The sequence below is a fragment of the Chlorocebus sabaeus genome, chromosome 8 (assembly GCF_047675955.1).
Source record: "Chlorocebus sabaeus isolate Y175 chromosome 8, mChlSab1.0.hap1, whole genome shotgun sequence".
NCBI classification, from domain to species: Eukaryota; Metazoa; Chordata; class Mammalia; order Primates; family Cercopithecidae; genus Chlorocebus; species Chlorocebus sabaeus.
This window is the reverse complement of record NC_132911.1, coordinates 147,153,159-147,165,370: the sequence shown is the minus strand read 5'-3', so window position 1 is coordinate 147,165,370 and position 12,212 is coordinate 147,153,159. Positions and strand designations below refer to the sequence as shown.

Here is a 12,212-nt window from a genome sequence, read left to right as displayed (position 1 = left end):
CCCTGAGGGTGGAGGGTCAGAGGTCCACCTGGCCCCCACTGTTGCTACCTGTGCCTAGCAGTGCTGGCAGCACTCAGCAAGACCGAGGGGCCCAGGCTGAGGCAGGACAGGGGCTTTCAGAGACAGAAGGGCCTGGACTCAGCCCTCTGGGTGCCCGTGGTGCCCCTCGCCAGCCTGGACAGCCTCTGGCCTGGAAGTTTCCGGCTACTCCTAAAGCAGTACTGCACAGACAGCCTCTTTATACACCTACTTTTGTGGTGTGTGTGTCTTTCTCCCCATTACCGCTGCTTTTCATTTAAAATGTTATCTCCCCCTCCTGGCCTTTGTGCCCCCCCAGGGGGGAGAGGGGAGGCCCAGCCTCGCCCTGGTGTAGTCAAGGTTATGGTGATAAATCCTGGGGCATTGTCACTTCTATTCGGAGTAAATTGGCTGGCCGCTTTCGGGCTGAAGGAAAGATAATTTGCTGTAGTATTTCAAATGGATTAGAAATGGATTTGAAGGGAAAGTTCATGCCTCCCATTACAAAGGCGAGAAAGAAGACTATCTTAAGGCACTGTTCCCTCCCTGGCCTTCATTATCCACGCTTAATACCTTTCCTATTTTCCAGCGTTAATGAAATTTCCTGGCGGCGTGGGCCTGCCGGACGGATGGGAGAGGCCTTTAGATCTGCAGCTCCCGTTGCAGAAAAGGAATTACAGAGCCTTGCCGTGAGGGCAGACGCGCACTCTGGGTCCTTGGCCCTGCTATTATCTCATTAATTTCATCCCCCTTCTCAATGCAGTTCGTTTCCAAAGGCCGTCCTCTCCATTAGGGTCACAATTTACTGGAGTGCTGTGACACCCAAGGCCATGAAAAGCTACAAGGCCCTCACCCCACACCCTCCTAGCACCCTCCTGCTGCAGGTTCCAAAGCCAGCCAGGCAGCCAGGGCGAGGGCAGGGGTGAGGGCAGGGGTGAGGGCAACCCCAGACAACTCTCCGTCACCCGCCAACCTGCGCAGGCCCGAGGTTCTGCCACAGCATCTTCCCAGGATTCAGCTTCTCGGAATGAGGCTGCTGGGCTAGGTGTGCTGATCACCAGGAAGCACCCTCCCCCATTCCCAGGAGGCCCTGGGCTCCGAGGCGGTGGTGGGCAGTGGGAGGCTGGAAACATTCTCAAGCATGAAGAGCGGGCACAGAGCCTGGGACGGCTCAGCAGGGGCTGCCGCATCTCCATTCCACCCAGATCACTAACGTTCTCTGGGTGCTCTCACACTCTAGTAAGTTGTTTTTTCTTTTAGGAGGGAGGAGAAGAGGACAAGCTAATTGTTCATGTTCATCCATAAGAATGAGCGGGGCGGCTGGGCGCAGTGGCTCACACCTGTAATCCCAGCACTTTGGGAGGCCAAGGCAGGTGGACCACCTGAGGTCAGGAGTTCAAGACCAGCTTGGCCAATGGGATGAAACCCCGTCTCTACTAAAAATACAAAAATTAGCCGGGCGTGTTGGCACATGCCTGTAAGCCCAGACACTCTGGAGGCTGAGGCAGGAGAATCTCTTGAACCCAGGAGGCGGAGGTTGCAGTGAGCCGAGATCGCACCATTGCACTCTAGCCTGGGCCACAAAAGCGAAACTCTGTCTCAAAAAATAAAAATTAAAAAAAAAATGAGCAGGGGCATGGCCAGACCAAGCTCCTGAGACAGAGCTGAGGGGCAGCCCTGATGGGTGGGGTGGTCCTGGAAGCTTCCAGTGCCTCCTGACCCCCAGAGGCCCTGCTGCCTCTGCCCCACTGGCCTTTCCTGGGCCTGGCCAGCTGTGGCTGCCCCTGGGGGAGGGGAGCACGTGCTGCAGGCCCGGGCCTCGCCCTCCCTCCAGGTACCTTTGGAGAGCCACACAGTCAGTGGGTAGTGGCCCGTCCCCATGTGAGCCTCAGTCAGGGGGACACTCCCGCAACCAAGTCCTCGCGTGCCTGGGTTCTGGGCCTCCCTCCCAGCCGTCCCCTCAGGGCATCCTGGCTGGACCCAGGCGGAGCTGGGTTGGCTCTGCTACCTGCGTGTCCCTCCTGCTTTGTGGCGGCCGGGGTTGAACCCATCCTGTGCTGTGGGTAGGGTCGGGCATGCAGGAGTGGGTGCTTCCCGCGAGAGTGCAGCCTTATTATCTATTCACTGGAGCCTGTGGGGCGGCAGGGAGCTGGGGGCTCCCGGGAGCAAGTCCAGGCTGGCCCTGAGCGGCCTTTCTGGGGCAAGGACCACAGTTAGCTCTGGCCCCAGTTGTATGATGGCCAGAGGCTCTGTGAGGGTCTGGTGCTGCAGTTGGGGGTGCACCCTGGCCACCATCCCCCTCACCCTCCCAATGCCGCTCCAGCCCTGGGCTGGCGTATGAAGGAGCAGCTGGCTGTGGGCGGTGAGACCCCTCCTCAGGCCTGTGGGTACTGTGAGGCTGGTGCAGGGCCCTGGGCTCAGCCTGACTGTGGGATTTGGGGTCAAGCTGAGTGTCCCCCAGGCAGTGGCTGTAGCTCCTGTGGAAGGTCAGAACCTGCCTGTGAGCCCCCGGGACTGACGGGGTTCTCCAACCGAGAGGCTGGTGCAGGAGGTTCCGCCTGGCCTGGCCCTCCCTCCAGGCCTTGTGCCAGGATAAGCCGAAGGTATGGGCCATGCACCTGCTGGGCCTGCAGGCACCCGGAGGCCAGGGCTGCACTGGGACCTCAGGGTCTGATGAGAGACTGGAGGTCTGAGTCTGGCTGGCAGGATGCCTACCCTCCACCCTTCTGGCCCAGACAGTGCCCGGCCGGGGGTTGGGGAGCAGCTGGAGTGTGCAGGGCGCAGACAGGATGGCTGGGAGGTGGAGACCAGCAGACCACTCAGCACTGCCAGGCCCCTTGGTGGGCTCTTTCCCGCCAAGATTGGTGTTTGTGAACTAGAATTTTAATTAAAGGAAACTGGGTTAAGTGCTCTGGCCGCAGTGCTTGTACTTACACTGCAGCTTCAATCCCCGGCGCCAGGCGCTCTCTGCTCCCATTCTCTCTCTAATGGGCCCTTGGAGGCCCCCGGCTGCTGAGAATTACCCCAGCTTGCAGGCAGAGGGACCGAGGCCCGGAGGGGTTGTGGGGCTGAGTGGTGGGGATGGCGGCTGAACCCGACAGCAGGGCTGCTCCATCCCCAGTGCCACCAGGTATGTTGGCTCCTCGTGGGTGGCTTTGACGGATATGCTGCCGTCTCCCTGCACCTGCCCCATCCAGCCAGACAAGTGAGCCCCACCTTCATGCTTGCTATAGGTCTGAGTCTAAGGGGCACCCCGCCCTGGCCCAGACCAGCTGGAAAAGGGTCTCCTGCAGCTGTGGCAGAGTTGGGGAGCTCGGGTACTCCACAGCAGAGGCCTGTGCAGCTGCAGGGCCATGGGGACCGATGTGGCATGGAGAGTGTAGAGCGGGGGCACAGCCCGGTGCCAGGCCTGAGCTGCCCGTCCTCGCCTCCCACTTGACTGGTCCCTCTGCCGCCTGTGTATCCATGGCTGCCCAAAAACGTCTTGCCCACATTTGCTGCCCAGATTTGCTGGGGGTGCGGTACCCACCTCAGGGGTCATGGCATCATAAGCAGAGTGTGAGCCCATGTGGAATGAAGCTGAATTTGCATGAGCTGATCACTGCTGAAATGCACCCTGGAAACCCTGTGCCCTGCAGAGGCCTATGCCAAGCCCTGAGCCCCCCACCTTGGGGGCTGCTTGCCCGCGGGTCTGCAGGGCTATGGGTGTGGCTGGCAGCTGCAGGGAGGTGCCTCTGGAGTGCAGCTCAGGCCCCTCCTGTCTTACTCTGCCTGTTGGCTTCCCGGAGGCTGTGGAGTATCTGGCAGGAGTGGGGGCTGCCAGGGCTCAGGGTCTGTTGGCCTAGGTCTCCTCCTCTAGCCAGGGTCATCGGCTCAGCTAACTCCAGGGGCTGTCGCGGCCTCTTCAGCCCTTGGACTTGCATTTCCCTCAACCTGCCTGGTCAGGGGCTGTGAGGCTGTTGCTGTACATTCTCAGTGCGGGGCTCTCTGAGCTGTGGATGAAGGGAAGACAGGACAGGGTGGAGCTGACCCTATCGTGTCTGTGGTCCTGAAGGCCAGGGTGGTGTGTGCCAGGGCCGCTTTGGTAGAAATAGCCCTAGCCTTGAAGCAGACTCAAGGGAGCCTCAGCCCAGGTACCAAGGGCCAGGTGTGCTTCTCACCAGCACGTGGACACCTTGCAGCCCCTCTGCCCTGCAGCCCCAGGGACCCTTACCCCGCAGTGCATAGCCAGTTGGCCAGGGCGGGGTGGTTATGTCCACAGGAGAGGTGTGCACTGGAAGACACTGCTCCCTCACCATGGCTCTTAGGGGCTCATGAGTTCCCAGCCTTGTGGGTGGGGTGAGGGGGCACCACTTCCTGGGACTCCTTGTCAGTGTTCCCTGATGACAGCCAAAGTGTCCCTGAGGTGGGGATCGGGGGCCAGAGGGGGACAGAAGTCTCTTGGCAGCTGGGCCAGTGGCCCGTGGTCACCGCAGCTGGAGTGTGTGCCCACCGCAGGTGCTGCTCCCTGTCCCCCTCGGGAGGCCAGGCCTGGGCTCGGCCCCTGGCACTGACCATCAGAGCTGTAGTCTGTCCCACCACAGGTGCTGCTCCCTGTCCGCCTCGAGAGGCCAGGCCTGGGCTCAGCCCCTGGCACTGACCATCAGAGCTGTAGTTTGTCCTGGGGCCAGGTTTGATGGGCATTTCCTGTCTCTGCAGGTCCCTGGTGCTGAACCGCCTGCGTCCAGTTACCAGCGGGGGTGGGAAAGCCCAACCGGGCTCCCCTCGGTGGCGGAGCAAAGGGTACCGCTGCATCGGAGGGGTCCTGTACAAAGTATCTGCCAACAAACTCTCCAAGACCTCCGGCCAGCCTGGCGACGCGGGCAGCAAGCCCCTTCTCCGCACAGGTGAGAGGTGAGGGCAGGGGCGCTGGGAGGTGACACCGTCCGGCCAGTGTGTGGTGGGCACTGCAGGCCCGACCCCCTAACCTCCAACATGCTGTGGCTACTCTGGGCCTTGGCTCAGGCCCGTCTTAGGGAGGAGGTCAGGGGCCTCATGCTCCTGGGGAGCCAGTCCAAACAAGCACTTCCCAAGTGGGTCACCTCCCAGCCTGGGAGTTAATTTCACTCTTCCATACACCCAGCGCCTTTGTAGCCATCCCTAGTGAGACTGACAGGGCAGCCGGAGAATGGAGGGTGCCAGGAGGCCGGCCTTTCGCTGGCATCCCCCGGGAAGGGCTCTGGAGTGGTGCCCGGTTCGTGTGACTGAGCGGCCCCTGATTTTCTGTGGGGTAGGGAAGAGTTGCTCGCAAGCACCGTGTTTCGCTTTTGGAAAAAGGATGAGGCCAGGTACGGTAAACACGCCCGGGCGAGCGCACACCTGGGGCCGCGGTGCCCGTAATCGCATTGGCGACGCCTCGACAACTGTGTCTGGAGGCAGCCGGCGCCGCCACCTCGCACCCTCCCAGCCCAGGGAAACAGGCTCAGGAGAAGGAAATGCTTTGGATTCGCTTATCCTACAAATTAACTAGAAAAATATTTTGGTTTCAGTCCAATTTTACCCCTTCTTGTCCATCAAAAAAAAAAAGGGTGGGGGAGATTGCAAGCGGTGTTGGGATTGCAGAGGCTGAGCCCTGCTGGCTCCCCGACCCGCCTGGGGCCTCGAGGGAGAACAGGTTCAGCCCTGGAGGAGGTGGACTCCGAGGGCAGGGTCTGCGGGGGTCAGAGGAGAGGCGGGAAGCATCCTTCCCTGGAAGCCAGCCTCACTGGCCACCCTGCCTGGCTGTGTTCCTAGTGTTCATCTCCAGGCTCCAGGGGCTTCCAGGCTGTTGCCCGGGCAGGGTCGCTGGGGGCAGCATGGGGGCCCTGGCACCTGCCTCGCAGGGCTCTGAGCCACACTGTGGCTGGCCAGTGCCCCTGACCATGCGTGCAGGCTGGTGGCTGGGGCCGGGGGGGCCTGGTGAACTGCGAGGGAATAAGTCCTCACTTGGTGAGGATCTGGTGAGAAGCCCTGAGTCCCTTCCTGGGCACTGTGTCACTCCTGTGTGTGCCTCCACTTCCCCACCCGTACCTTGAGGGACTGGGCAGTGTGATTTGTGTGTGTGGCCTCATCTCTGCTACACCCAGGGTGCTCAGTGCAGGAGCTGGCCGAGAACATGGGGGCCTTGGTGAGGCTCCGCCCCTGGGGGATGCTGCCGTGGATTGGGGGACAGGCCCTCCTGTCACCCAGCAGGGCCTTCTCTGGTTACCTCTGACCCTCTGACTCCGGAGCTTCGTGGCTTGTGGGGCCCTACACACAGCTGTTTGTATCATGGAGGGCAGGGGCCTCGGGCTCATCTCCAACAGTCATCCCATGAGTGAAGTATAAGCCCCTGGCCAATCTCTGGCACAGCAGGTCCCAGGTGCCTGCGGCCATCCACCTGCCACCAGCCATGTGGGCCAACAGGGAGCCTGAGCAGTGGAGCTCCCGGGGCCGGCAGCGGGCACTCTGAGGACATCGTGCTTGACCCCCCAGGGACAAAGCCATGAGGTGCCTCTGCTCATGCCGGCTGGTCCCACCTTTCCCCTGGGCCTCCTTGGCTGAGGCCAAGCCCCACGTTGGCTGGCACTGTCCTGAGAGCACTGACCCTGCAGGCACAGTCCTGGCGCTGGCTTTCCTCTCTGGTCCTGAAGGCAGTGGGCAGAGCATCCGGGCTGATCCCTCTGCCCAGGGAAGGGTGCCCGGAGCCCTCAGCTGCCTGCCTGGGTGGGAGGGTGCCCTGCACCTCCCACGGATGCTGCCTCTGACATCCCTAGTGCAGGGGGAGGCGCGGGCTGAACACGAGTGAAGATTCCTAGGGCCACAGGCGTAGATTCGTAGACTCATGTCCAGTCAGGCAGTCAGGGAGGCCTTTCTCATGAGCTGAAAACTGAGAGGAGCTCAGAAGGGACAGGAGCAGCAAGAGCATCCCTAGGTGACCATGCAGAGGCCTGGGTGGGAGTGTGCGGGGGTGTGAGACATTGCAGGACCCCGTGCACAGCCAGCAGGGAGATGAGATGGGTTGGGGGCAGGCGGGGTCTGCCTGGCACCACTGCACCCCCATTCAGAAAGCTCCCAGTAGTCATGATAATAGCATTGACTGAGGTTGATGGTTAAGTGGCCAAGACAGCAGCCATGGAGACCATGATGTCCCGACATCCCCGAGAGCCCCAGGCGGCCAGGATAGGCAGCTGAGGCTACTCCTGGCAGTCAGTCTGCAGGCCCTGCCCTGCTGTGCGGAAGCCGGAGCCAGGGAGGGGATGCCTGCTGCCCTTTCCAGAGCCAGAATCCATCCCAGGGACCCACCCACTCAGGGAGCGGCCCCCACTATAGCAGCTGCATCCCACTCCCTGCACAGTGCCAAGGCTGGCCCCACCTTTTCACCCCAGGTCGCGGTGTGTCCTTGGGACTCTCCCCATACTGTGCACCTGTGGGACCCACGGAGGGGCTTGTGGCTTGGGTCCGTCTCCCTGCACCGGGGTCCTTGGGTCGCCGGGATCCTGTGGTCCACTTATATTGGGCTGGGTGGGCCTGTTGGGGGAGGTGCACCTGCCACCCCGGCTCTTCCCATCCCTCAGTGTCCATGAGATGCCTGTGGCAGGCAGCAGGTTTGCACTTGGCCCTTTCAGACACGGTGCCCACCACCAAACGGCCCAGGGTCTGAGCTTTGGGGAGGAGGGAGTGTGTAGCCCTGGCCTGCTCAGCAGTGGGGAGGGGAGGGAGGGGCTGCCACACTCCTCCCTGGGAGGCTGCGGCGCTCCTGCGTCTCCCCCTCGGTGCCAAGTGCTGAGCTCCGCAGAAGCTTGCCTTCCCATTTACACACATGGCGGGCGCAGAGCCCCTGACATCACCACACTGTGAACAGTCTATCCCGGCCACCCTTGCTGACTGGCCCCTGCCTCTGCTGGCCCTTCCCTTGCCCCAGAGCCATCAGAGAGCCAGTCTGGTTCCCCCAGCCCTTCTGGGGCGCATCTCACCCCTGCACCAGCAGCAACTCAGAGCTCCCTCATTCGGCCTCAGCAACACAAGCAAGGAGGGTCTGGTGCACAGAGGCCAGTGGCAGGCAGGGGGCCTGGGGCCTCCTTCCTCCCACCCCTGCCCCTGGGGAGGCCCCGCCTTCCATCAAGTAGGGCTGCGGCCTCTGGTGTCCTGCTGGCCAGCCTTGGTGGCAACTGTGGCAGTCTTGGGGCTGTGCAGAGCCCAGTGAGGCCACACCCGCCCTTTGGGTCAACAGCCGAGGCCACAGCTCCAGCTGCCTGGGCCCCCACCGGCCCCGCCTCACCATGAGGAAGGTAGATGGCTCCCAGCTGTGGGATACCGCTGACCAGCCCACTTAAGAGGAATAATAATTAAAGAAATAAATTTCCTCTCCTGGTGTCAGCAGAAATTTGACTTCAACAAGAAAGTGCAGCCTTCTTGGAAGGGGTGGGGGTGGTTGTCCTGGCTGAGCCCCCCGGGCTCTGGGCCCATGACAGCAGAGGACAGTGTGGCTTCTACCCCCAGCTTCCCCACTCTGTGAAGCCGAGCCCTCCCTTCCCGGCCCACCTGCCACCTGAAGGGCTGAGCTCCAGGGCCCCTCCCCACATACTCCTGTGTAGGCCCCCAGTGAGCATGGCCCATATATGGCCACCAAGAGCCTGACGGTCCCTGTGATGGGGCAGAGGCCCCAGTCTCTGGCCACAAGGCTGGCCTTGGCTTGTTCTGTATCCCCCAAGCCCCCAGGCACCTGTGGTTGTGGCCCTCCCTGCTGCGGGCCAGCTGCTGCGTGTTCCTGGCATGTCCGGCCTCTGCACCTCCCCTGCTCGCCACCTGCCCTCCCTCCATGGGGTGACAAAGGCCCTGTCTGAGAGCCCCCGCCCCACATTGCCTCTCCTGGGGCGCCCTCTGCTGCTGGCCGCCTTCTCCCAAGGGTGCAGTTTCCATGTACCAGACGGACGTGCCCTGGAGGGCCTGGTGGGCACGCTGTGAGCAGACCAGGGCTTGGCGCGGCCCTGCCTGACTTCCTGGGAGAGGGCTGGCCAGGGAACTGGGGCTGCCTGCGTGCGCTGCTCATCATGGATGTTGTCGCTTGGGCCAGGCAGCAGTTGTCCAGTGGGTGCTGGCCGGAGCAGGGACTGGAGGTGCTGAGGAACCTCTGACTTCAGGGCCCCCACCCCGCTTGCCTTGCAGGGCCTGACATCCAGCAGTGCCCAGAGGAGCCTGGCCCAGAGCCGGCACTGGGGCACCGGGCAGGGGGTGGGGCTGGCGGGAGCCGTGTCTATTCTGGGAAGATCCCGGGGAAGTGAAAGTTCTCTGGAATGCACGGCGCCTTCTGCTGTTGAGTTGCTGGGGGTTATTCAGTTGAACTTTTTAGCACCTCTCAGGCAGCCCCTGCCTCTTTTCCAGCCAGCTATTTTATGTGCATTTTTTAACACTGCAAAGCATTTGAAAAAGTGCCTCCTCTTGTCAGAACTCCTGTCGTGAGCCTCACACTGGGAATTTTTTTTTTTTTGAGACGGAGTTTCGCTCTTGTAGCCCAGGCTGGAGTGCAATGGCGCAATCTCGGCTCACAGCAACCTCTGCCTCCCGGGTTCAAGCCATTCTCCTGCCTCAGCCTCCGGAGCAGCTGGGATTACAGACATGTGCCACCACACCCAGCTAATTTTGTATTTTCAGTAGAGACAGGATTTCTCCATGTTGGTCATGGCTGGTTTCGAACTCTGGACCTCAGGTGATCTGCCTGCCTCTTCCTCCCAAAGTGCTGGGATTACAGGCATGAGCCGCCGCGCCTGGCCGACACACTGGCATGTTTTTTAAATAGCACAAAGTGGAAAGGGAAGTAACCCCCCCCCGCTGCACCCCAGTCCTGCCAGGCGGGCATGTGATGCCGGCGTGTCCCTGGCTGGGAGCGGATGGCGTCACAGTGTCACTGGCAGCCTGGGCGAGAGCCTGGGAACCAGCAGTGTCGACAGGCCGCCGCATTGCCGCGTCCCTCACCACATAGTCTGGCAGGTGCGAGGGCATGCCCGTGCTGCCTGGATGGGACCCTGCCGCCCACCCGGGGACAAGGGTCCCAGCCTGAGAACAGGGGCTGCCCTGAGCTCCCCCCGCCACATTGGTCCCCCCCGCCCCAAGACCCTCATCACCCTCCCTTTGCCCTTGGCCTCCCCACACTCCCCAGGTTTCTACCTTCCTCAGTGCCTCCTTTCCTGCCCCCAGGCACCATTACTAGCTCCTGCTTCTGCACCCGCAGGGCTCACTTGCCACTCAGCTCTGGAGCTGCCCTTTTGAAACTTGAGATGGTCTGAGAGTGGGGACACTAGGCAGGGTCCCTGAGGGCGAAGGGCAGCAGCACCATTGACCCCAGCCAGGGAGCACCGGACTGGATGCAAAGCACAAAGCGAGGAGTGTGGGGGGCTCCAGCCTGAGGGTGCAAAGGAGCAGACGGCTTGGGTCCTCGGGTGGGAGCCTGCGGCTGCTGGGCCATCTGGGGAGTGAGGACAAGGCTGCTCCCCAGTGCTCAGAGTGGGGCAGGGCTGGCTATTTGGGGCTGGGCAGCTTTGGGACGTCCCTTTTTAAAGCAGGATGGCTTTGTCGCCACCTCAGGTCCCCAGAATTTCTGAGTGATGTCACCTCTGCCTCTTAACTGCAGTGTCCATTTCAGCATTTGCCCTGGAGGAAATTGGATCTGGTCTGGGCAGGATCATGCGCGTATTTGAGGAACCCGGGAAAGCCGCCCTCAGCAGGCTCGCCCTGCCCTGCCCACCCCATGATCCTGGGTGACCTCTGTCTGTAAAAGGCAGGCAGGACTGTGTCACCGGAGTAGACCCTCCTCCTCCAGGTGGCACCCCCTCCCCGCCTCATCCCCTTAGCTCTCAGGCCTCGCAGCACTCGGCCATGTCCAGTCCCAAAGTCCACTCCCTTCCTGCCACCACTGCCCTCTCAGGCAGGCCGTGGTGTGCAGTTTCAGAAAGGCTGGAGTGGTCCTTATGCTCAGGGTTTTAAGGAGTATCTGATGAGGCACCTCTAAAATTTAGAGTAACAGGCACTAGCCAGGATCTGCTAGGGCCAGCCCAGGGCCTCAGGGACAGGTGCCCTTCCCCCCAGGAGCCCACAGCTGCAGTAGGCAGCCAGGCAGATGCCTCCACCAAGTGGGCTTTGCCCCCACACCTTCTCTGCTGCATTTCTTCAGTTTTACAGTCCTCTAAAAATCAGAAACCGTTCTTGCTCCTAAAAGCCCAGACCATGTGCGCCCCATGGGCCATATTCACGCCCTGGTCTAAGTGACCCTGCAGGTCCCCCACAAGCCCCAGCCCAGGCTCTGGCAGAGGGAGGTGCTGCTGTTAACAGCTGTTCTGTTTACAGGGCAGCTTCCTGGGTAGCCGGGGCTGAGGAGAGAGCCAGGAGCAGTGTCCATTGGCCAGTCACTGCCTCGGCCCAGGATGGGCACCCAGGGACATGAGAAAGCCAGCAGAGGGGTTCCAGCCAGCAGAGTGTGGCCCTGGGGAGCCTGACCAGGGAGGCCGCAGGGACAGGCGGGCGGCTCCAGCCCACGTGGCCAGGCCCTCCGCGGGTACTGCCTGGCTTTGCTGGCTCTGAGGGCAGGGACAGGAGCCCTTCCTGGACCCTGCCCTGGAGAAGAGCCAGACACAGGGCCCAGCAGCTCCCCACTCTCAGGTGCTGTGTCCCCAGAGGGGCCTGGCAGGACCCAGGGCGTCTGAACCACTGTGTGGTGGGGAGCTCTGGGCAGTTTCCTGGAGGGGAGGCTGCCTGAGCTGAGGGCTGGGACCCCTGAGGGCCTTGACTAAGGGGGTTAGCAGGGAAAGGGCCTGTGGCCAAGGCTGTGGCCTGCTATGACCCGTGCCTCTCTCCCCAACAGGCCGGCTGGATCCTGCAGGCAACTGTAGCCGTTCCCTGGCCAGGTACTGCCTTCAGGCTGGGCAGTGGGTGGGGCTCCCTGCTTGCCTTCGGGCTCACGCACCTCTCTCCCTGTCTGCAGCCGGGCTGTGCAGCGCAGCCTGGCCATCATCCGGCAGGCACGGCAGCGGAGGGAGAAGAGGAAGGAGTACTGCATGTACTACAACCGCTTCGGCAGGTGCAACCGCGGCGAGCGCTGCCCTTACATCCATGACCCTGAGAAGGTGGCCGTGTGCACCAGGTGCCCTCCTCCCCTCGCCTGGGGGAGGTTCTGTGCTGGGCCCTGCCCGTGGTCCCCGCTG

The 12,212-nt window shown here is 62.0% G+C and overlaps 1 protein-coding gene across 2 annotated transcripts in view; it reads left to right on the top strand.

The window, feature by feature from the left end:
- The window catches only part of ZC3H3 (zinc finger CCCH-type containing 3), a 104,472-nt gene that overhangs the window by 60,744 nt on the left and 31,516 nt on the right, over positions 1-12,212 (top strand). For both annotated transcript variants that reach the window (XM_008001767.3, XM_008001768.3), the window contains exons 5-7: positions 4,717-4,904; positions 11,873-11,915; positions 11,993-12,151. In XM_008001767.3, coding sequence (XP_007999958.3) covers positions 4,717-4,904; positions 11,873-11,915; positions 11,993-12,151 — 390 coding nt within the window. The remainder of the gene's footprint in view (positions 1-4,716; positions 4,905-11,872; positions 11,916-11,992; positions 12,152-12,212) is intronic.